Source organism: Nerophis lumbriciformis, linkage group LG01 (genome assembly GCF_033978685.3).
Source record: "Nerophis lumbriciformis linkage group LG01, RoL_Nlum_v2.1, whole genome shotgun sequence".
NCBI lineage: Eukaryota > Metazoa > Chordata > Actinopteri > Syngnathiformes > Syngnathidae > Nerophis > Nerophis lumbriciformis.
In genome coordinates this window covers 77608794-77635556 of record NC_084548.2, presented here as the reverse complement: position 1 = coordinate 77635556, position 26763 = coordinate 77608794, and the positions used below count along the sequence as shown (strand labels likewise).

General features: G+C 36.6%; 2 protein-coding genes across 2 annotated transcripts; one reads left to right on the top strand and one right to left on the bottom strand.

The window, feature by feature from the left end:
• Positions 1-3032: 3032 nt before the first annotated feature.
• On the bottom strand, positions 3033-7907 carry nppa (natriuretic peptide A). Its single transcript, XM_061973006.2, has 2 exons — positions 7812-7907; positions 3033-3344 (listed from the first exon to the last, which is right to left on the bottom strand). Exons 1-2 carry the CDS (start codon positions 7905-7907, stop codon positions 3033-3035), a joined length of 408 nt encoding a protein of 135 aa, XP_061828990.2.
• Positions 7908-19251: 11344 nt separating this feature from the next.
• On the top strand, positions 19252-24177 carry LOC133612600 (snaclec agglucetin subunit alpha-2-like). Its single transcript, XM_061970176.2, has 6 exons — positions 19252-19375; positions 19437-19458; positions 19534-19619; positions 21884-22012; positions 23714-23819; positions 23888-24177. The coding sequence occupies exons 1-6, from the start codon at positions 19322-19324 to the stop codon at positions 23956-23958; spliced, it is 468 nt and encodes a 155-aa protein (XP_061826160.1). The 5' UTR covers positions 19252-19321; the 3' UTR covers positions 23959-24177.
• Positions 24178-26763: the final 2586 nt, after the last annotated feature.

Sequence of the window (26763 nt, the reverse complement as noted above, 5' to 3'; positions counted from 1 at the left end):
AGTCACGGGATGTTGACCACGAAAAGGCAAGCAGGACAATATTTCAGAAGAATTATTTGATGATTGTGATCAACATCTTATACTAGTTAAAAAAAACAAGCTAGTCTTTGGATCCGGCTCGCTTCAAATCCCATCCTGAACGGCCTACTTCCTGTTTACGTCTGTAGCTGTGCTGTGATTGGCCCGCTGTGTTGAAGTGGAAGACATGTTGCCAAACAATGCCATATGGAAAATAAGTTTTTATTTGGGAGCAGGAAGCCAGGTGCAGCAGGTGTGATCCAGATGTTTCACATCCAGGTGTCTTCCAGGGGAATGGAGTCAGCCTAGCCTGGTGAAAGGACAAGGAGAAGAAGCCATTAGATATCAATAATAACAATAATAATAATATGAAGAATGCATTTATGAGAAGAAGCCATTAGATATCAACAATAATAATATGAAGAAGAATGCATTTACTGTCATGATGTTGTCATCTTCACTGGACACACTCAACCTCCTTTATCGCCCTTCATTGGTGAAATAACCTCCACTAAGTAGGAATTATCATTTCCATCTAAGTCGTATGATATACCGCTAGTATTTCATTGATTAGTATCGAGCTACTAATCAATCAAAAACACTACTCTACTCTGTGTGTGGTCACATTGCTGCTTTTAGGAGCATGTTGGGCAGCGCACACACACAGAGTACTTACAAGCAGACACAGTGTGTAGACAGAAAAGGGAGAATGGACGCATTTTGGTGTAAAGAGTCAAGATAAAGGTGAAGTTATAACACTGAAACACCCTCAGGAAGAGCTGCTTTAACACATGGCTAACATCCATCCACAGTGTTTTAGCTACTTCTAAATCACTAATCCTGGCCTCCATGGTGACAAATAAAGTAAGCTTCTTACAAGTAGCATTATCACTGGAGGGCGAGGAATATCTAAACATGCTTCACTACACACCGTAGGAGGATACAATAGCTCACCACCGTCACAATGTAAACAAATGCCATGGGTGGATCTACACCTGACATCCACTGTAATGATACCAAGTACAGGAGTGTATCTAGTCGATACTGCTATGATTACATCGATATTTATATGATCTTTTTTCCTTTTTTTTGTAAATGTATATTATGTTTATAAAGTGAGTAAATATGTCCCTGGACACATGAGGACTTTGAATATGACCAATGTATGATCCTGTAACTACTTGGTATCACATCCATACCTAAATGTGTGGTATCATCCAAAACTAATGTCAAGTATCAAAGAAGAGAAGAATAAGTGATTATTACATTTGAACAGAAGTGTAGATAGAACATGTTCAAACAGAAATTAAGCAGATATTAACAGTAATGTAGATTAATAATCATTTTTTACAGTTTGTCCCTCATAATGTGTACAAAATAATACATGACACAATATGTTACTGAATAGACTAATTAGGAGTCTTTGTTTGTTTACTTACTACTAAAAGACAAGTTGTCTATTTTATTGAAGGACTAAATGACAATAATAAACATATGTTTCATGTACTCTAAGACTTTTTGTTACAATAAAGACAATAATGACATTTTTTGTTTATTTAGAAAAGTATGGAAATACATTTTGGTACCGGTACTAAAATATTGGTATGGGGACAACACTAGCTAGAGTACAAAATATGTAATAAGAAGTTTTTAAAAAACATCATGGAATGATGAAATATCAAACTTTGGTATTTTTTGCAAATAATCATCAACTTAGAATTTAATGGCAGCAACACATTGCAAAAAGGGCATTTTTACCAGTGTGTTACATGGCCTTTCCTTTTAACAACACTCAGTAAAGGTTTGGGAACTGAGGAGACACATTTTTGAAGTGGAATTATTTCCCATTCTTGCTTGATGTACAGCTTAAGTTGTTCAACAGTCTCCCTTCTCATATTTTAGCCTTCACACATTCTCAATGTCTGGACTACAGGCAGGCCAGTCTAGTACCCGCACTCTTTTACTATGAAGCCACGCTGTTGTAACACCTGGCTTGGCATTGTCTTGCTGAAATAAGCAGGGGCGTCCATGATAACAACATATGTTGCTCCAAAAGCTGTATGTACCTTTCAGCATTAATGGTGCCTTCACAGATGTGTAAGTTACCCATGTCTTGGCCACTAATACACCCCCATACCATCACACATGCTGCCTTTTACACTTTCACCCTAGAACAGTCCCCAGGCTTCTTTTCCTCTTTGCTCCACAGTTTCCAAAAACAATTTGAAATGTGGACAGAACACTTTTCCACTTTGCATCAGTCCATCTTAGATGATGTCGAACCCAGCAAAGCCAGCACCGTTTCTGGGTGTTGTTGATAAATGGCTGTGGCTTTGCATCGTAGAGTTTTAACTTGCACTTACAGATGTAGCGACCAACTGTAGTTACTGACAGTGGTTTTCTGAAGTGTTCCTGAGCCCATGTGGTGATATCCTTTACACGCTGATGTGGCTTTTTGATGCAGTAGCGCCTGAGGGATCCAAGGTGTGTAATATCATGGCTTACGTGCAGTGATTTCTCCACATTCTCTGAACCTTTTGATGATATTACGGAGCGTAGATGGTGAAATCCCTAAATTCCTTGCTTGAGAAATGTTGTTCTTAAACAATTTGCTCAGGCATTTGTTGACAAAGTGGTGACCCTCGCCCCCGTCCTTGTTTGAGCATTTCATGGAAGCTGCTTTTATACCCAATCATGGCACCCACCTGTTCCCAATTAGCCTGTTCACCTGTGGGATGTTCCAAATAAGTTTTTGATGAGCATTCCTCAACTTTCTCACTCTTTTTTGCCACTTGTGCCAGCTTTTTTGCAACATGTTGCAGGCATCAAATTCCAAATGAGCTAATATTTGCAAGAAATAATAAAGTTTCTGAGTGTGAAGATGAAATATCTTGTCTTTGCAGTCTATTCAATTGAATATAAGTTCGAGTGAAGTATTTTGTATAAAGTAAAAAAATGTCACTATTTGAAATGGTGGTGAGTGAGTTAAATGTCAAATGAAAGTTTGTTGTGTGTTAGTGTTGACCTTTGGCGTTGTTGCAGCCCAGACCGCTGGCGTTGCCGATGCGGTCCATCCTGGCGCCGAAGCAGCCTGATGTGCGCTTCCTGGCGCTCAGCAGGAGGTCCATGAGGCGGCTCCTCTGACTCATGGCCCGGCTCTGGGCTTCAGAGAGCGGCGAGGCTCGGTCCGGCGTCACGGGGTCCCGGTCTCGGTCCTGCTGCTCCACGTCCCACACCGCTTCCCGGTTGGCCGCGCCGTAGTCTGGTTCAGAGTCTTGCTCCTGGGCCAGCTGGGACATGGTCTCCTCAAAGCGCTCCAGCAAGGACTGCAGACATTACATCCAGTCCATGATGCATACATACATACATACATACATATATACATACATACATACATATATACATATATACATACATGCATACTCTACTGGGATGTATACAATACATACATATATACTCTACTGGGATGTATACAATACATACATATATACATCAATCAATCAATGTTTACTTATATAGCCTTTAATCACGAGTGTCTCAAAGGGCTGCACAAGCCACAACGACATCCTGGGCACAGATCCCAGATATACATACACATATATATATATATATATACATATATAGATACAGTATATACAGTGCATACATATATACTCTACTGGAATGTATACAATACATATATACATACATATATATGTGTGGGGAAAAAAATCACAAGACTACTTCATCTCTACAGGCCTGTTTCATGAGGGGTTCCCTCAATCATCAGGAGATTTTAATGGGAGCATTCACATACCATGGTTTATATAGGGCACAGAGTGGGTGGGTACAGGCTGGCGTAGGGGCGTGGTGATTGGCTCATGTGTTACCTAGGAGGTGTTTCCGTCTGTGGCGGCATGCTGATGCAATTTCGCTGCGCTTGTTGAGGGATGACAGGTCTGGACGGTAAATAATAAACAGTTTCTCTTTCAAGCATAGGTTGCATCTTTTATTACCACTATTGTAAGGTGTGCTGGATGCAAGAATTTGCCATGTTATTGACTATTCAACATTATTGTCTTTGAGGTCCCAAATGTGTTTGCTGAGTTCTGTGGTATTCCGCAGGTTTTGGTTCCTGAAAGAAGCCTTGTGATTGTTCCATCTGGTTTTAAACTCTCCCTCGGTTAATCCTACATATGTGTCGGATGTGTTAATGTCCTTGCGTGTTATCTTAGATTGGTAAACAACTGATGTTTGTAAGCACCCCCCGTTGAGAGGGCAATCAGGTTTCTTGCGGCAGTTGCAGCCTTTGTTGGTTTTGGAGTCGCTCTGTCCGGGGGCCGACGGCTCATTTGCAATTGTTTTGTTGTGGTTTGAGATAATTTGTCGTATATTGTTCATACAGCTGTAGCTCAATTTAGAACAACATTAAATTGAGCTACAGCTGTATGAACAATATACGACAAATTATCTCAAACCACAACAAAACAATTGCAAATGAGCCGTCGGCCCCCAGACAGAACGACTCCAAAACCAAAGGCTGCAACTGCCGCAAGAAACCTGATTGCCCTCTCAACGGGGGGTGCTTACAAACATCAGTTGTTTACCAATCTAAGATAACACGCAAGGACATTAACACATCCGACACATATGTAGGATTAACCGAGGGAGAGTTCAAAACCAGATGGAACAATCACAAGGCTTCTTTCAGGAACCAAAACCTGCGGAATACCACAGAACTCAGCAAACACATTTGGGACCTCAAAGACAATAATGTTGAATATTCAATAACATGGCAAATTCTTGCATCCAGCACACCTTACAATAGTGGTAATAAAAGATGCAACCTATGCTTGAAAGAGAAACTGTTTATTATTTACCGTCCAGACCTGTCATCCCTCAACAAGGGCAGCGAAATTGTATCAGCATGCCGCCACAGACGGAAACACCTCCTAGGCAACACATGAGCCAATCACCACGCCCCTACGCCAGCCTGTACCCACCCACTCTGTGCCCTATATAAACCATGGTATGTGAATGCTCCCATTAAAATCTCCTGATGATTGAGGGTACCCCCCCATGAAACAGGCCTGTAGAGATGAAGTAGTCTTGTGATTTTTTTTCCCACACATACATATATTGCGCTCTACTACGGTATCGAGCACTATTTTTTGGATAACCTTATTAAGACATATATATACATACATATGTAGATACATATATATTGAATTGAAGTGAATTATATTTATATAGTGCTTTTCTCTAGTGACTCAAAGCGCTTTACATAGTGAAAGCCAATATGTAAGTTCCATTTAAAGCAGTGTGGGTGGCACTGGGAGCAGGTGGGTCAAGTGTCTTGCCCAAGGACACAACGGCAGTGACTAGGATAGCGGAAGCGGGGATCGAACCTGCAACCCTGAGGTTGCTGGCACGGCCACGCTACCAACTGAGCTATACCGCCCCGAAGATATAATACATACAGATATACATACAGATATATATACATATATACATACATATACGTATACTCTACTGGGATGTATACAATACATATATACATACATATATAGATACATTTATACATACATATATACTCTACTGGAATGTATACAATATATATATATATATATATATAGATAGATACATATATATATATATATATATATATATATATATATATATATATATATATATATATATGTATATGTCTTAATAAGGTTATCCAAAAAATAGTGCTTGATACCGTAGTAGAGCGCAATATATGTATGTGTGATTTTTCCCCCACACATACATATATATATATATATATATATATATATATATATATATATATATATATATATATATATATACATACAGATATACATACATATATATATATACATATATACATACATGTATAGATACATATATATATATATATACATACAGATATACATACATATATATATACATATATATATACATACATATATAGATACATGTATTGATGCATATATACATACATGTATAGATACATATATACATACAGATATACATAGATATACATACATATATAGATACATACATGTATAGATACATATATAGATACATGTATAGATACAAATATAAATACATATATACATACAGATATACATACATATATAGATACATGCATAGATACATATGTACGTACATATATACATACATGTATAGATACAAATATAGATGCACATATACATACAGATATACATACATATACAGATACATGTATAGATACATATATACATACAGATATACATACATATATAGATACATATATACATACATGTATAGATACATATATACATACATATATATAGATACATGTATAGATACATATATACATACATGTATACATACATGTATAGACACATATATACATACATGTATAGATACAAATATAGATACATATATACATACAGATATACATACATATATAGATACATATATAGATACATGTATAGATACATATATAGATACATGTATAGATACATATATAGATACATATATACATACAGATATACATACATATATAGATACATATATAGATACATATATACATACATGTATAGATACATGTATAGATACATATATACATACATATATAGATACATGTATAGATGCATATATAGATACATGTATACATACATATATAGATACATGTATAGATACATATATAGATACATGTATAGATACATATATAGATACATGTATAGATACATATATAGATACATGTATACATACATATATAGATACATGTATAGATACATATATAGATACATGTATAGATACATATATAGATACATGTATAGATACATATATACATACATATATAGATACATGTATAGATACATGTATACATACATATATAGATACATGTATAGATACATGTATAGATACATATATACATACATGTATAGATACATATATAGATACATATATAGATACATGTATAGATACATATATACATACATATATAGATACATGTATAGATACATATATAGATACATGTATACATACATATATAGATACATGTATAGATACATATATAGATACATGTATAGATACATATATAGATACATGTATAGATACATGTATAGATACATATATACATACATATATAGATACATGTATAGATACATATCTAGATACATGTATACATACATATATAGATACATGTATAGATACATATATACATACATGTATAGATACATGTATAGATACATATATAGATACATGTATAGATACATATATACATACATGTATAGATACATATATAGATACATATATACATACATGTATAGATACATATATAGATACATATATACATACATGTATAGATACATATATAGATACATATATACATACATGTATAGATACATATATAGATACATGTATACTCTACTGCAGTGGTTCTTAACCTTGTTGGAGGTGTCAAACCCCACCAGTTTCATATGCGCCTTCACCAAACCCTTCTTTAGTGAAAAATACATTTAAAAAAATTCAAATTCAAGACAAAGTTATATGTTTTTTTACTGGTGCACAAAAGGAAGCGTGCATGAACATCACCTTGTTCACAGAACAACACAAACACACTCACAACTAATGACACACCTGCAAATCAGACATACAATTAGAGGGAACATTGTTTGAGGGTATCCATAATACGGGAGAAGTTTTTATTTACACGATGAGTCGGTTGAGTCTTGACCTCCGCCGAACCCCTGAGGCCGACTCACCCAACCCCTAGGGTTCCATCCAACCCAGGTCAAGAACCACTGCTCGGGCCTTACCTTGATCTGAGCCAGGTCATCATCGGTAGAGGTCCGTCCCAAAGGGTGTGAGTAGACCAACAGGGGCAGCAGTCCCCACAGGACCAGCAGTCTCATGGTACCTTCAAGTGCAAAGTCCCAGCGTGGCGTGGGAAGCGTCCTTTATACGCTCATCCTGCCGCGTATCTCCTGGAGAGCATTCCAACACTTCTGCAGGATAAGACCACATGTACCTTTCAAGTGGCCAGTCGTATCATCGCCACCCTTGTTGGCGGCCTGATCTCAGAGACGTGAGCTCAGAGCCGGGCTTTGTCACAAGAATGTCCCGCCATGAATGCATGTGGACAAATACCATAGTAGGTTACAAGCATCCTCTTCCTGTTTCACACGTCTTATTACTAGTATTATTAGCATTATTCTTTTCTATTATTATTCTTACTATTAGTATTTACAGCTCATTTTTTTCACAGTCTAAAGATACTACTACATGCTTCTAAGAAAAGGTCCAAAAGCATTAAATGAGCTAAAATGCTAGCATAAAATGTTAGCATGCTAATGTTAGCACAGGAGAACATCTAAGATGGCGCCAGATAACAACAATCATGATCATGAGGTTAAAATGGACCAAATGAGCTCAAATATTTGCATGCTAAAGTCAGCGCAGGAGAACAGCTAGCATACATCTAAGACGGCGCCAGATAACGACATCCATGATTATTAAGTTCAAATGTACCAAATGAGCTAAAATTCTAGCATAAAATGTTAGCATGCTAATGTTAGCACAGGAGAACAGCTAGCATACATCTAAGACGGCGACAGATAACGACATCCATGATTATTAAGTTCAAATGTACCAAATGAGCTAAAATTCTAGCATAAAATGTTAGCATGCTAATGTTAGCACAGGAGAACAGCTAGCATACATCTAAGACGGCGACAGATAACGACATCCATGATTATTAAGTTAAAATGTACCAAATGAGCTCAAATGTTAGCATGCTAATGTTAGCACAGGAGAACAGCTAGCATACATCTAAGACGGCGACAGATAACGACATCCATGATTATTAAGTTAAAATGTACCAAATGAGCTAAAATATTAGCGTGCTAATGGTAGCACAGGAGAACAGCTAGCATACATCTAAGATGGCGCCAGATAACAACAATCATGATCATGAGGTTAAAATGTACCAAATGAGCTCAAATATTTGCATGCTAAAGTCAGCGCAGGAGAACAGCTAGCATACAACTAAGACGGCGCCAGATAACGACATCCATGATTATTAAGTTCAAATGTACCAAATGAGCTAAAATTCTAGCATAAAATGTTAGCATGCTAATGTTAGCACAGGAGAACAGCTAGCATACATCTAAGACGGCGACAGATAACGACATCCATGATTATTAAGTTAAAATGTACCAAATGAGCTCAAATGTTAGCATGCTAATGGTAGCACAGGAGAACAGCTAGCATACATCTAAGATGGCGCCAGATAACAACAATCATGATCATGAGGTTAAAATGGACCAAATGAGCTCAAATGTTAGCATGCTAAAGTCAGCGCAGGAGAACAGCTAGCATACATCTAAGACGGCGCCAGATAACGACATCCATGATTATTAAGTTCAAATGTACCAAATGAGCTAAAATTCTAGCATAAAATGTTAGCATGCTAATGTTAGCACAGGAGAACAGCTAGCATACATCTAAGACGGCGACAGATAACGACATCCATGATTATTAAGTTAAAATGGACCAAATGAGCTAAAATTCTAGCATAAAATGTTAGCATGCTAATGTTAGCACAGGAGAACAGCTAGCATACATCTAAGACGGCGCCAGATAACGACATCCATGATTATTAAGTTCAAATGTACCAAATGAGCTAAAATTCTAGCATAAAATGTTAGCATGCTAATGTTAGCACAGGAGAACAGCTAGCATACATCTAAGACGGCGACAGATAACGACATCCATGATTATTAAGTTCAAATGTACCAAATGAGCTCAAATGTTAGCATGCTAATGTTAGCACAGGAGAACAGCTAGCATACATCTAAGACGGCGACAGATAACGACATCCATGATTATTAAGTTAAAATGTACCAAATGAGCTAAAATATTAGCGTGCTAATGGTAGCACAGGAGAACAGCTAGCATACATCTAAGATGGCGCCAGATAACAACAATCATGATCATGAGGTTAAAATGTACCAAATGAGCTCAAATATTTGCATGCTAAAGTCAGCGCAGGAGAACAGCTAGCATACATCTAAGACGGCGCCAGATAACGACATCCATGATTATTAAGTTCAAATGTACCAAATGAGCTAAAATTCTAGCATAAAATGTTAGCATGCTAATGTTAGCACAGGAGAACAGCTAGCATACATCTAAGACGGCGCCAGATAACGACATCCATGATTATTAAGTTCAAATGTACCAAATGAGCTAAAATTCTAGCATAAAATGTTAGTATGCTAATGTTAGCACAGGAGAACAGCTAGCATACATCTAAGACGGCGACAGATAACGACATCCATGATTATTAAGTTAAAATGTACCAAATGAGCTAAAATATTAGCGTGCTAATGCTAGCACAGGAGAACAGCTAGCATACATCTAAGATGGCGCCAGATAACGACATCCATGATTATTAAGTTCAAATGTACCAAATGAGCTAAAATTCTAGCATAAAATGTTAGTATGCTAATGTTAGCACAGGAGAACAGCTAGCATACATCTAAGACGGCGACAGATAACGACATCCATGATTATTAAGTTAAAATGTACCAAATGAGCTAAAATATTAGCGTGCTAATGCTAGCACAGGAGAACAGCTAGCATACATCTAAGATGGCGCCAGATAACGACATCCATGATTATTAAGTTCAAATGTACCAAATGAGCTAAAATTCTAGCATAAAATGTTAGTATGCTAATGTTAGCACAGGAGAACAGCTAGCATACATCTAAGACGGCGACAGATAACGACATCCATGATTATTAAGTTAAAATGTACCAAATGAGCTAAAATATTAGCGTGCTAATGCTAGCACAGGAGAACAGCTAGCATACATCTAAGATGGCGCCAGATAACAACAATCATGATCATGAGGTTAAAATGTACCAAATGAGCTCAAATATTTGCATGCTAAAGTCAGCGCAGGAGAACAGCTAGCATACATCTAAGATGGCGCCAGATAACGACATCCATGATTATTAAGTTCAAATGTACCAAATGAGCTAAAATTCTAGCATAAAATGTTAGCATGCTAATGTTAGCACAGGAGAACAGCTAGCATACATCTAAGACGGCGACAGATAACGACATCCATGATTATTAAGTTAAAATGTACCAAATGAGCTAAAATATTAGCATGCTAATGTTAGCACAGGAGAACAGCTAGCATACATCTAAGACGGCGACAGATAACGACATCCATGATTATTAAGTTAAAATGTACCAAATGAGCTAAAATATTAGCATGCTAATGTTAGCACAGGAGAACAGCTAGCATACATCTAAGATGGCGCCAGATAACGACATCCATGATTATTAAGTTCAAATGTACCAAATGAGCTAAAATTCTAGCATAAAATGTTAGTATGCTAATGTTAGCACAGGAGAACAGCTAGCATACATCTAAGACGGCGACAGATAACGACATCCATGATTATTAAGTTAAAATGTACCAAATGAGCTAAAATATTAGCGTGCTAATGCTAGCACAGGAGAACAGCTAGCATACATCTAAGATGGCGCCAGATAACGACATCCATGATTATTAAGTTCAAATGTACCAAATGAGCTAAAATTCTAGCATAAAATGTTAGTATGCTAATGTTAGCACAGGAGAACAGCTAGCATACATCTAAGACGGCGACAGATAACGACATCCATGATTATTAAGTTAAAATGTACCAAATGAGCTAAAATATTAGCGTGCTAATGCTAGCACAGGAGAACAGCTAGCATACATCTAAGATGGCGCCAGATAACAACAATCATGATCATGAGGTTAAAATGTACCAAATGAGCTCAAATATTTGCATGCTAAAGTCAGCGCAGGAGAACAGCTAGCATACATCTAAGATGGCGCCAGATAACGACATCCATGATTATTAAGTTCAAATGTACCAAATGAGCTAAAATTCTAGCATAAAATGTTAGCATGCTAATGTTAGCACAGGAGAACAGCTAGCATACATCTAAGACGGCGACAGATAACGACATCCATGATTATTAAGTTAAAATGTACCAAATGAGCTAAAATATTAGCATGCTAATGTTAGCACAGGAGAACAGCTAGCATACATCTAAGACGGCGACAGATAACGACATCCATGATTATTAAGTTAAAATGTACCAAATGAGCTAAAATATTAGCATGCTAATGTTAGCACAGGAGAACAGCTAGCATACATCTAAGATGGCGCCAGATAACAACAATCATGATCATGAGGTTAAAATGGACCAAATGAGCTCAAATATTTGCATGCTAAAGTCAGCGCAGGAGAACAGCTAGCATACATCTAAGACGGCGACAGATAACGACATCCATGATTATTAAGTTAAAATGTACCAAATGAGCTAAAATGCTAGCATAAAATGTTAGCATGCTAATGTTAGCACAGGAGAACAGCTAGCATACATCTAAGACGGCGACAGATAACGACATCCATGATTATTAAGTTAAAATGTACCAAATGAGCTAAAATATTAGCATGCTAATGTTAGCACAGGAGAACAGCTAGCATACATCTAAGACGGCGACAGATAACGACATCATGATTATTAAGTTAAAATGTACTAAATGAGCTAAAATATTAGCATGCTAATGTTAGCACAGGAGAACAGCTAGCATACAACTAAGACGGCGCCAGATAACGACATCCATGATTATTAAGTTCAAATGTACCAAATGAGCTAAAATGCTAGCATAAAATGTTAGCATGCTAATGTTAGCACAGGAGAACAGCTAGCATACATCTAAGACGGCGACAGATAACGACATCCATGATTATTAAGTTAAAATGTACCAAATGAGCTAAAATATTAGCATGCTAATGTTAGCACAGGAGAACAGCTAGCATACAACTAAGACGGCGCCAGATAACGGCATCCATGATTATTAAGTTCAAATGTACCAAATGAGCTAAAATTCTAGCATAAAATGTTAGCATGCTAATGTTAGCACAGGAGAACAGCTAGCATACATCTAAGACGGCGACAGATAACGACATCCATGATTATTAAGTTCAAATGTACCAAATGAGCTAAAATGTTAGCATGCTAATGTTAGCACAGGAGAACAGCTAGCATACATCTAAGACGGCGACAGATAACGACATCCATGATTATTAAGTTAAAATGTACCAAATGAGCTAAAATGTTAGCATGCTAATGTTAGCACAGGAGAACAGCTAGCATACATCTAAGACGGCGACAGATAACGACATCCATGATTATTAAGTTCAAATGTACCAAATGAGCTAAAATTCTAGCATAAAATGTTAGCATGCTAATGTTAGCACAGGAGAACAGCTAGCATACATCTAAGACGGCGACAGATAACGACATCCATGATTATTAAGTTCAAATGTACCAAATGAGCTAAAATATTAGCATGCTAATGTTAGCACAGGAGAACAGCTAGCATACATCTAAGATGGCGCCAAGTAGCGTAATCAATGATTATTAGGTTAAGTTGTTTTAAAAGGCATTATAATAAGTACATTTGTAACAGAGTCAATTGTCTATTCTGACCGTTAATCCCTCTAAAAGAAGCCCTTTGACAGCCCATTTAGACCTGGTAATGGCAAGAACGACACAAGAAGATGCTTGGTTCCACCCCCCTTTTCTTTGTCAGGATTAATAAGACATTCTTCATCTAAATGGGAATATAATAAGATTCTATCAGTCGGCATCCTAATGACAGCAGACCTTGTACAGTAAGTGATGTTTTATTATGTTTGTTAGCACTCATAAAGTATCCAGTGAGTAATAATCAGTCATGTTGTTGATATTTTTGTTTTTAATTAATGCAACATGTATGCTTAAAATTATCAAATTACATAAATATTACATGTTATTATGAATGTTACTACATGACATATATACTTACATCATGTATATATTACATGTTATTATGAATGTTACTACATGACATATATACTTACATCATGTATATATTACATGTTATTATGAATGTTACTACATGACATATATACTTACATCATGTATATATGACATGTTATTATGAATGTTACTACATGACATGTATACTTACATCATGTATATATTACATGTTATTATGAATGTTACTACATGACATATATACTTACATCATGTATATATTACATGTTATTGTGAATGTTACTACATGACATATATACTTACATCATGTATATATTACATGTTATTATGAATGTTACTACATGACATATATACTTACATCATGTATATATTACATGTTATTATGAATGTTACTACATGACATATATACTTACATCATGTATATATTACATGTTATTATGAATGTTACTACATGACATATATACTTACATCATGTATATATTACATGTTATTATGAATGTTACTACATGACATATATACTTACATCATGTATATATTACATGTTATTATGATTGTTACTACATGACATATATACTTACATCATGTATATATTACATGTTATTATGAATGTTACTACATGACATATATACTTACATCATGTATATATTACATGTTATTATGAATGTTACTACATACTACATATATACGTACATCATGTATATATTACATGTTATTATGAATGTTACTACATGACATATATACTTACATCATGTATATATTACATGTTATTATGAATGTTACTACATGACATATATACTTACATCATGTATATATTACATGTTATTATGAATGTTACTACATGACATATATACTTACATCATGTATATATTACATGTTATTATGATTGTTACTACATGACATATATACTTACATCATGTATATATTACATGTTATTATGAATGTTACTACATGACATATATACTTACATCATGTATATATTACATGTTATTATGAATGTTACTACATGACATATATACTTACATCATGTATATATTACATGTTATTATGAATGTTACTACATGACATATATACTTACATCATGTATATATTACATGTTATTATGAATGTTACTACATGACATATATACTTACATCATGTATATATTACATGTTATTATGAATGTTACTACATGACATATATACTTACATCATGTATATATTACATGTTATTATGAATGTTACTACATGACATATATACTTACATCATGTATATATTACATGTTATTATGAATGTTACTAGATACTACATATATACTTACATCATGTATATATTACATGTTATTATGAATGTTACTACATGACATATATACTTACATCATGTATATATTACATGTTATTATGAATGTTACTACATGACATATATACTTACATCATGTATATATTACATGTTATTATGAATGTTGCTACATGACATATATATATATATATATATATATATATATATATATATATATATATATATATATATATATATATATATAACCCATATTCAGTTGAATATGCTACAAAGACAACATATGTGATGTTCAAACTCATATACTTTATTTTTTTTTGCAAATAATTAACTTAGAATTTCATGGCTGCAACACGTGCCAAAGTAGTTGGGAAAGGGCATGTTCACCACTGTGTTACATGGCCTTTCCTTTTAACAACACTCAGTAAACGTTTTGGAACTGAGGAGACACATTTTTGAAGCTTCTCAGGTGGAATTCTTTCCCATTCTTGCTTGATGTACAGCTTAAGTTGTTCAACAGTCCGGGGGACTCCGTTGTGGTATTTTAGGCTTCATAATGCGTCACACATTTTCAATGGGAGACAGGTCTGGACTGCAGGCGGGCCAGGAAGGTACCCCGCACTCTTTTTTTTACGAAGCCACGCTGTTGTAACACGTGCTGACTGTGGCTTGGCATTGTCCTGCTGAAATAAGCAGGGGCGTCCATGAAAAAGACGGCGCTTAGATGGCAGCATATGTTGTTATGTACCTTTCAGCATTAATGGCGCCTTCACAGATGTGTAGGTTACCCATGCCTTGGGCACTAATGCACCCCCATACCATCACACATGCTGCTTTTTACACTTTGCGTCGATAACAGTCTGGATGGTTCGTTTCCCCTTTGGTCCGGATGACACGATGTCCAATATTTCCAAAAACAATTTGAAATGTGGACTCGTTAGACCACAGAACACTTTTCCACTTTGCATGAGTCCATCTTAGATGATCTCGGGCCCAGAGAAGCCGGCGGCGTTTCTGGGTGTTGTTGATAAATGGCTTCGGCTTTGCATAGTAGAGCTTTAACTTGCACTTACAGATGTAGCGACCAACTGTATTTAGTGACAGTGGTTTTCTGAAGTGTTCCTGAGCCCGTGTGGTGATATCCTTTAGAGATTGATGTGGGTTTTTGATACAGTGCCGTCTGAGGGATGGAAGGTCACGGTCATTCAATGTTGGTTTCCGGCCATGCCGCTTACGTGGAGTGATTTCTCCACATTCTCTGAACCTTTTGATGATATTATGGAGCGTAGATGTTGAAATCCCTCAATTTCCTGCAATGTCACTTTGAGAAACGTTGTTCTTAAACTGTTTGACTATTTGCTCACGCAGTTGTGGACAAAGGGGTGTACCTCGCCCCATCCTTTCTTGTGAAAGACTGAGCATTTTTTGGGAAGCTGTTTTTATACCCAATCATGGCACCCACCTGTTCCCAATTAGCCTGCACACCTGTGGGATGTTCCAAATAAGTGTTTGATGAGCATTCCTCAACTTTATCAGTATTTATTGCCACCTTTCTCAACTTCTTTGTCACGTGTTGCTACCATCAAATTCTAAAGTTAATGATTATTTGCACACAAAAAATAAAGTTTATGAGTTTGAACATCAAATATGTTGTCTTTGTAGCATATTCAACTGAATATGGCTTGAAAAGGATTTGCAAATCATTGTATTCCGTTTAGCCTGCAATAAAAGGAGAAAACACCATTTCTGTTTCATTGTAGTGACTGACTCCTTTTAATTGCCAGTCTTAAATAAACAAATGACTTGCACATCACCACACAAAAACAAGTTCCCACCAAACACGTTTCATTTAGACGCCATCTCAATTATCTAGTTGTGTCACACCACAGGTGTCTCTAGGGTCATTATGTCACACCACAGGTATATATATATATATATATATATATATATATATATATATATATATATATATATATATATATATATATATATATATATATATACAGGTAAAAGCCAGTAAATTAGAATATTTTGAAAAACTTGATTTATTTCAGTAATTGCATTCAAAAGGTGTAACTTGTACATTATATTTATTCATTGCACACAGACTGATGCATTCAAATGTTTATTTCATTTAATTTTGATGATTTGAAGTGGCAACAAATGAAAATCCAAAATTCCGTGTGTCACAAAATTAGAATATTACTTAAGGCTAATACAAAAAAGGGATTTTTAGAAATGTTGGCCAACTGAAAAGTATGAAAATGAAAAATATGAGCATGTACAATACTCAATACTTGGTTGGAGCTCCTTTTGCCTCAATTACTGCGTTAATGCGGCGTGGCATGGAGTCGATGAGTTTCTGGCACTGCTCAGGTGTTATGAGAGCCCACGTTGCTCTGATAGTGGCCTTCAACTCTTCTGCGTTTTTGGGTCTGGCATTCTGCATCTTCCTTTTCACAGATTTTCAATGGGGCTAAGGTCAGGGGAGTTGGCGGGCCAATTTAGAACAGAAATGCCATGGTCCGTAAACCAGGCACGGGTAGATTTTGCGCTGTGTGCAGGCGCCAAGTCCTGTTGGAACTTGAAATCTCCATCTCCATAGAGCAGGTCAGCAGCAGGAAGCATGAAGTGCTCTAAAACTTGCTGGTAGACGGCTGCGTTGACCCTGGATCTCAGGAAACAGAGTGGACCGACACCAGCAGATGACATGGCACCCCAAACCATCACTGATGGTGGAAACTTTACACTAGACTTCAGGCAACGTGGATCCTGTGCCTCTCCTGTCTTCCTCCAGACTCTGGGACCTCGATTTCCAAAGGAAATGCAAAATTTGCATGGTTGGGTGATGGTTTGGGGTGCCATGTCATCTGCTGGTGTCGGTCCACTCTGTTTCCTGAGATCCAGGGTCAACGCAGCCGTCTACCAGCAAGTTTTAGAGCACTTCATGCTTCCTGCTGCTGACCTGCTCTATGGAGATGGAGATTTCAAGTTCCAACAGGACTTGGCGCCTGCACACAGCGCAAAATCTACCCGTGCCTGGTTTACGGACCATGGTATTTCTGTTCTAAATTGGCCCGCCAACTCCCCTGACCTTAGCCCCATAGAAAATCTGTGGGGTATTGTGAAAAGGAAGATGCAGAATGCCAGACCCAAAAACGCAGAAGAGTTGAAGGCCACTATCAGAGCAACCTGGGCTCTCATAACACCTGAGCAGTGCCAGAAACTCATCGACTCCATGCCACGCCGCATTAACGCAGTAATTGAGGCAAAAGGAGCTCCAACCAAGTATTGAGTATTGTACATGCTCATATTTTTCATTTTCATACTTTTCAGTTGGCCAACATTTCTAAAAATCCCTTTTTTGTATTAGCCTTAAGTAATATTCTAATTTTGTGACACACGGAATTTTGGATTTTCATTTGTTGCCACTTCAAATCATCAAAATTAAATGAAATAAACATTTGAATGCATCAGTCTGTGTGCAATGAATAAATATAATGTACAAGTTACACCTTTTGAATGCAATTACTGAAATAAATCAAGTTTTTCAAAATATTCTAATTTACTGGCTTTTACCTGTATATATATATATATATATATATGTCATTGACCTGAGTTGCTGACTTTGTCCAGAAGTTGTCAGGGTGTATGTAGCATGTAGCATGTAGCATGTAGCATGTAGCATGTGGTATTTAAGATGGATTAGAAAGTGCTGCGATGGTTTGTTGACGTCTGACGCTGTGGAGGCTGGCGGGGGTCGTGTTTTGGACAGAACAAACTGCAACCAGAAAGCTTTTATTATTAGTGGCCTTCAAAATGGAAAGAGTTAAAAGCAAGGCAGAGGTTTCAGCATTTATTTTAAAAGACCTTTCATCGTCCAAATGAAAACTTTTGATGAGATATTTTAGACATTTTCAGGCCTTAGATTCCACTCACAGGATATTAAACGTGATGAGATAGAATATGAGATGTTGTATTGAGGACACACCCATGAGGTGGTGAAGACAAGAGGATTGACTGACAAGAACTTTATTTGATAGACGTTTCCTGGTCCTCTGGGCTTTTTCACACTGGTCCACATTCCAGCAGAGCCAGCAGTATAAGAGGAAGGCACATCACCTGTGCCAAGGTAAGAAGACACACCTTTACATTGTGATGGCCTCTGCTCTGCGGGTTTTGCTGCTCCTCTGTGGACTGTTGGCTGGAGCTGTGAGTCTGCTCATATTCTCCATGTCTGATCTCAACTAACTACTCATTTTTTTCTTTGCAGGCGTCTGACGGCAGTCCAAAAGGTGGGCAGCTGCCACTCACTGACTTGTTCTAGCAACACCCGTCTTCTTCCAGCTCAACTCACTTTTGTCTTGCAGTTGATTGCTGTCCCGACGGCTGGACTCGATTGATCGATCGCTGTTACGTCGTCCAAACTGAACCCAAGAACTTTGTAGACGCAGAGGTACCGGAACATTCCACACAGTACTTGGTCCAGCAGACCGCTACAACAAACCACAATTCCTCTCTTTGTTTATTCACTATCCAAAAGTGTTATATATATATTTGTATATATATTCATTAGATGCATAATGTATGTACATATAGATTTATAAATGTATGTATACTGTATATATATATGTATACATATATTCATTATATGTATAATATATGTATACATAGATATAAATCTATGTATACTGTATATATGCATGTATACATATATTCTTTATATGTATACGTATATATGTATGTATATATTAATTATATGTATAATGTATGTATTTATAAATATATGTATACTGTATATATGTATGTATACATATATTCATTATATGTATATGTATATATATATATGTATATATTTATGTATATATAGATATAAATGTATGTATACTGTATATATGTATATATACATATATTCATTATATGTATATTTATATGTGTATGTACATGTGCATGTGTATATAGATTTATAAATGTATGTATACTGTATATATGGATGTATATATTAATTATATGTATAATATATTTATATATAGAAATAAATATATGTATACTGTATATATGTATACATATATTCATTATATGTATAATACATGCATAGATAGAAATAAATGTATGTATACTGTATATATGCATTAATACATATATTCATTATATGTATAATATATGTATATATGTATGTATACATGTATACATATATTCATTATATGTTTAGTATATATGTATATATATATATATGTACCTGTACATATTTATGTACAGGTATATATATGAATGTGTGGGTGTATATATACATACATATATATATATATATATATATATATATATATATATATATATATATATATATATATATATATATATATATATATATATATATATATATATATATATATATATACATATATATATATATATATATATATATATACACACACATTCATATATATACCTGTACATATTTATGTACAGGTATATACACATTCATATATATATACGTACATATATATGTACAGGTATATATATGAATGTGTATGTATATATATATATATATATATATATATATATATATATATATATATATATATATATATATATATATATATATATATATATATATATATATACACATTCATATATATACCTGTACATATTTATGTACAGGTATATACACATTCATATATATATACGTACATATATATGTATGTATGTATATATGTATATGTGTGTGTATATGTATAAATATATATATATATATATATATGTATATATATATATATATATATATATATATATATATATATATATATATATATATATATATATATATATATATATATATATATGTATATATATATATATATATATATATACGTTTGTATATGGTTAACTCAAAATTAATCATGATATTGCAGATAGGTATAATCCTTTTTAAATATTTTTTCATCATTAATAAGTTTACCCTAGACAGATAATTTTATGACCATGACTGGACAATTAGTTTGAATTAATTGAATGTTTTTTTTTAAACATTATGCTTCTTAAAACAGCTCAACACAAAATGGACATAAACTCCCATTTGAAGAGAACAAAAAGAAAAAATACCCGCAGTGTGTTAGTGTCTTGCCAGAGTTTGTGTTTTGTAGGAATACAGAAGTTGTATTCCGGCTCTAGGAGCACTTGCATTCAGAGGAGGAGCTACACTTCCATGTTTCTGTTGCGTTCTATTCACATGGGAAGTGGGAAGTGGGAGCTGGGAATGGCGTTGGTCTATGGTAATGTACGTATGGTCTCTGAGTAGCAATACTCTCAGTTGGTCTATGGTAATGTACGTATGGTCTCTGAGTAGCAATACTCTCAGTTGGTCTATGGTAATGTACGTACGGTCTCTGAGTAGCAATACTCTCAGTTGGTCTATGGTAATGTACGTATGGTCTCTGAGTAGCAATACTCTCAGTTGGTCTATGGTAATGTACGTACGGTCTCTGAGTAGCAATACTCTCAGTTGGTCTATGGTAATGTACGTACGGTCTCTGAGTAGCAATACTCTCAGTTGGTTTATCGTAATGTACGTACGGTCTCTGAGTAGCAATACTCTCAGTTGCCAGTAGAGGTGCTGCAGTGTTTTGTATATTATGAGCAGACCATATTGGCCTTAAACACTTTGCTCCAACTTTTTAATGGATGTACATGAATGAAATCTATCTGTTGACTTTGTCTTAGAAATGCTGCATGGAGGCTCTGGGGAACCTGGCCTCAGTCACCAGCACTCTGGAAAATGTGCTTGTGGACCAACTGGTCCAGGAGGCGGGTGAAGATGGAGCCCTCATTGGATTCCATAACGCCTTTGAGGTAAGCACCTCAGGACTTGCAACATGGAGCTGGATAAACATATTGGGACTAGGGTTTGCAAAGGGGTGGAAAGTTTCCGGTAAATTTCCGGAAACTTTCCGAAAATTTACCACAGGAAGTTTGGAAATATTGACCATTTTTTGATTATTCAAAGTTGGACACCGTCACAATAATGATATATCATTGGGCACTTGTCTGTATGCTGCTGCATCTTTGTGGCATACCTGACGTAGCTCTTTGCACAGTATTTACTCATGTACACCGCCTTTCTGCCTACATTGGTTGAGGTGAAATGTCTCCACACATCAGATGGTGTATTGTTTGTATTGATTTATTCTTGTAAAAGACTAATGCAATGCCACACACACAGATATAAATAGTCAGCTAAACAATCTTTAACAATATTTGACTGATGGACAAATGAATAGAAATAGTCTAGATGAATAAATGAACTGTAACGACGTGGTCGCATAGTGATGCGGGTGTGTTCTCCCAAGGATGCAGACGGCTTCGGACACAGCTTGCAGGTAGGAATATGATTTATTTAAAATATAAATCATATGATGAATAAACAAAAAGACATACACGTAGCACAAAAGGCAAAACAAAAGGGCTAGCGTGGGAGCTAGTAAACCAAAATAGCCTAGCGTGAAAACTAGCAGCTAAGGAACATGAAGTAAACGTCGTCATCAGTTGTGTGGGAACAAACTAGGAAGCCAGACCGAGTGAGGCCAGGGCAAAGACTAAATAGCCCTCTGATTAGTGCCCGGGCAACAGGTGCGCCTCCCGAACACTAACCAGAGGCAGGTGAATGTAATCGGTCGACATGGCAACTGAAAACAAACAAAATCAAGAGGTGCTGAAAACACAAGTGACTAGAAAACATAAACAAACTATGATCCGGGCAGCGGATAATAACATGAACAGTCAATCAGCATGCTAAATCAAACTATAAGCTACATTCTTGTATGACCACAGAATGGCTAGCAGAACAGAAGGCAGAGGAAACTACACCTTTTCATTTACTATTTGCTACTTGAACTTTACACATCACAAAAAAGGTCCATTCGGATCGCCAACGTTGTTAGCATAAATGAATGGGAATTAGCATCACGGCTAACGGAGAAATATTTTGGGTTCATTATGAGACTGTGGTGGTACATAAACCTAGCTAGCTAGAGATATTGGCCCCAAAATCATTGAACAAGTGCAGGAACAGCTAGTAGTCTACAGTCATACAGTAACAAGCAATATTCAACTTAAATACCATAGATGAAATATATTTACCCCATCAACACTTACCTGACTGGATGAAGTCCTTGGGCTCAAATACTAGTGTGGCCTCAATAGCCCTGCTGTAGTGTGTAGCATGCTGGCAATTATCTGTGCATGTGATGGAGGAATGCACAGTGCAGGGTTGAAATTCTACTGAATGTGCATGAAATGAGGTTGTTTTAGCTAATAATCATGCTGCAAGATCTAGCATGTTGCATTCAATGTTTATTCCCATTCATTTCCCATATATTCCAGTTAATTCCCATGGAAAATTTGCAACTTTGAATACTCCCGGAATTTTGCAACCCTAATTGTGACTGTCACCAAAGATGCCTTCCATAGTCCTCGATCACAATATGTTTGATGCTAATAATGTTGGAAGAAAAAGATGTTGCCTTCAGGAGCCAGCGTGACTTTGTCTTCCAGGACGGAGAGTTTCTATGGACTGACGGCACCAAGTTCAGGTTTGACAACTTTGAAGCCGGAGTTACCCTCCTGGAGGACGGCTGCGGCTTTCTCACCGCTGACACTGGTAGGAAACCAGTCAGTCAACAGCTGACGTGAAATTGAAGGTAAATTCTTCTTTGTTTTGTGTTGAAGGCGTCTGGTCGCTGGTGGACTGCAACACTGAGGAACCTTTTGTCTGCAGCACACACGTCAGCTGCCACTAATCCTCTCAGCAAACTGGCAATAACTTGGCTTTTCCCTCGCTAACTTCATGTGTTTACAACTTTGACATGCTTTTCATAAAAAATGAATGCATTATTGGCTTTATTTGAACAGAGAATCTTATAATACATTAAACATTTCTTTATTATTGCAATCCAAGAAGAATGTTGACCTTAAATAAAATGTTGAACATACTAGACAACTTGTCTTTTAGTAGTAAGTAAACAAACAAAGACTCCTAATTATGCATTAACATATTGTGTCATTTATACACCTATTATTTTGTACACATTATGAGGGACAAACTGTAAAAATTGATTATTAATCTACTTGTTCATTTACTGTTAATATCTGCTTATTTTGCATTTATTTTCTGCGATGAGTTGGCGACTTGTCCAGGGTGTACCCTGCCTTCCGCCCAAATGCAGCTGAGATAGGCTCCAGCCCCCCCCCCCCCCCCCCCCCAACACCGAAAGGGACAAGCGGTAGAAAATGGATGGATGGATCTGCTTATTTTCTGTTTGAACATGTTCTATCTACACTTCTGTTCAAATGTAATAATCACTTATTCTTCTCTTCTTTGATACTTGACATTAGTTTTGGATGATACCACACATTTAGGTATGGATGTGATACCAAGTAGTTACAGGATCATACATTGGTCATATTCAAAGTCCTCATGTGTCCAGGGACGTATTTACTGACTTTATAAACAAACAAACAAAAAAGACAATATATATATATATATATATATATATATATATATATATGTCTTAATAAGGTTATCCAAAAAATAGTGCTCGATACCGTAGTAGAGCGCAATATATGTATGTGTGGGAAAAAAATCACAAGACTATTTCATCTCTACAGGCCTGTTTCATGAGGGGGGGTACCCTCAATCATCAGGAGATTTTAATGGGAGCATTCGCATACCATGGTTTATATAGGGCACAGAGTGGGTGGGTACAGGCTGGCGTAGGGGCGTGGTGATTGGCTCATGTGTTACCTAGGAGGTGTTTCCGTCTGTGGCGGCATGTTGTTACAATTTCGCTGCGCTTGTTGAGGGATGACAGGTCTGGACGGTAAATAATAAACAGTTTCTCTTTCAAGCATAGGTTGCATCTTTTATTACCACTATTGTAAGGTGTGCTGGATGCAAGAATTTGCCATGTTATTGAATATTCAACATTATTGTCTTTGAGGTCCCAAATGTGTTTGCTGAGTTCTGTGGTATTCCGCAGGTTTTGGTTCCTGAAAGAAGCCTTGTGATTGTTCCATCTGGTTTTGAACTCTCCCTCGGTTAATCCTACATATGTGTCGGATGTGTTAATGTCCTTGCGTATTACCTTAGATTGGTAGACAACTGATGTTTGTAAGCACCCCCCGTTGAGAGGGCAATCAGGTTTCTTTCGACAGTTGCAACCTTTGTTGGTTTTGGAGTCGCTCTGTCCGGGGGCCGACGGCTCATTTGCAATTGTTTTGTTGTGGTTTGAGATGATTTGTGGTATATTGTTCATACAGCTGTAGCTCAATTTAATGTTGTTCTTGTTGAATACTTTTCTTAGGGTGTTGTCTTTGGGGAAGTGTTTGTCAATCAGATTGAGGAATTTGTGTCCAATGTTAGTTGAGACGTTTTTGCTGTATGGGGGGTTGTACCAGATGATGTCGTTTCGTTTTCTGTTCTTTTTCGGTTGGTTTCCTGGCGTGGGTTCATAGGTGAGGGTGAAATTGTATCCGCTTTCATCAAGGGCTTTTTGGTACGGGGGGGTTGCTTGGTCAAATTCAGCTTTGCTAGATGACAGCATCGATAGCCTTTTATTAATTCCGGTAGGTATTCTTTTCGTGGTGGTGGGTGGGTGGTTGCTGTCATGGTGCACGTATTGGAGTGTTGTGTTGGGTTTCGTGAATGGTTGGTAGCTGTTATTTCTCAGGTTGAAAGTGACGTCAAGGAAGTTGACGGTTTGCTTGTTGGCTTCAATCGTGATCCGTAGGCCGTTCTCTTTGAAAATTTGGCATATGCGCTTCTTGGTATTCTCGCTGCTCCTTGGCGAGGCGCGACACACTGCCAGTCCGTCATCACGGTAAATACCAAGGTTCAGATTGAGGCTGGCGAGCTATATATATATATATATTTCTGTACCATGACTAGGAAAGGTTGTTTGGATTGGGTCATACAAATACATTTTGTGCTTGGGGTATCAGGAAAGTACACAACACGGTCACTGGCCTGAGTTTCTTGTTTTGTCCACAAGGTGACGATAAATTGGGGCGGTATAGCTCGGTTGGTAGAGCGGCCGTGCCAGCAACTTGAGGGTTCCAGGTTCGATCCCCGCTTCCGCCAACCTAGTCACTGCCGTTGTGTCCTTGGGCAAGACACTTCACCCACCTGCTCCCAGTGCCACCCACACTGCCTTAAAAATGTAACTTAGATGTTGGGTTTCACAATGTAAAGCGCTTTGTGTCACTAGAGAAAAGCGCTATATAAATATAATTCACAAATTGGCACCTGTCATGACCCAGGATATTTCAATTTAATATGAGCACGGCCAGGTCGCTTATTGAGGTTGAATTCATCCATGACGGCGACGATTAGTGATTTATAAGTAGCTAAAACACTAGCAGCTAGTTAGCAAACGGCTAACAAGAGCAAGACCTAAGCCCCTCTTGCAGATCGGCCCCTTCAGTGTTTAGAACTTCAACTTTGTTCTTAGCTTTTAAGTCCAAATGCGTCCATTCTTCCTTTTCTATCTCTACCCTGTTTCTGTTTGAAAGTGCGTTGCCGGACATTATTTTTCAGAAGAAGTATA

Excerpts from the sequence above, each read along its gene's own strand:
- nppa (XM_061973006.2), bottom strand. The coding sequence starts at position 7,907 with ATGAGACTGCTGGTCCTGTGGGGACTGCTGCCCCTGTTGGTCTACTCA. Across the intron at positions 3,345-7,811 it reads ATGACCTGGCTCAGATCAAG|TCCTTGCTGGAGCGCTTTGA; the intron begins GTAAGGCCCGAG and ends TAATGTCTGCAG.
- LOC133612600 (XM_061970176.2), top strand. The coding sequence starts at position 19,322 with ATGGCCTCTGCTCTGCGGGTTTTGCTGCTCCTCTGTGGACTGTTGGCT. Across the intron at positions 19,376-19,436 it reads GTGGACTGTTGGCTGGAGCT|GCGTCTGACGGCAGTCCAAA; the intron begins GTGAGTCTGCTC and ends TTTTCTTTGCAG. Across the intron at positions 23,820-23,887 it reads CTTTCTCACCGCTGACACTG|GCGTCTGGTCGCTGGTGGAC; the intron begins GTAGGAAACCAG and ends TTTGTGTTGAAG.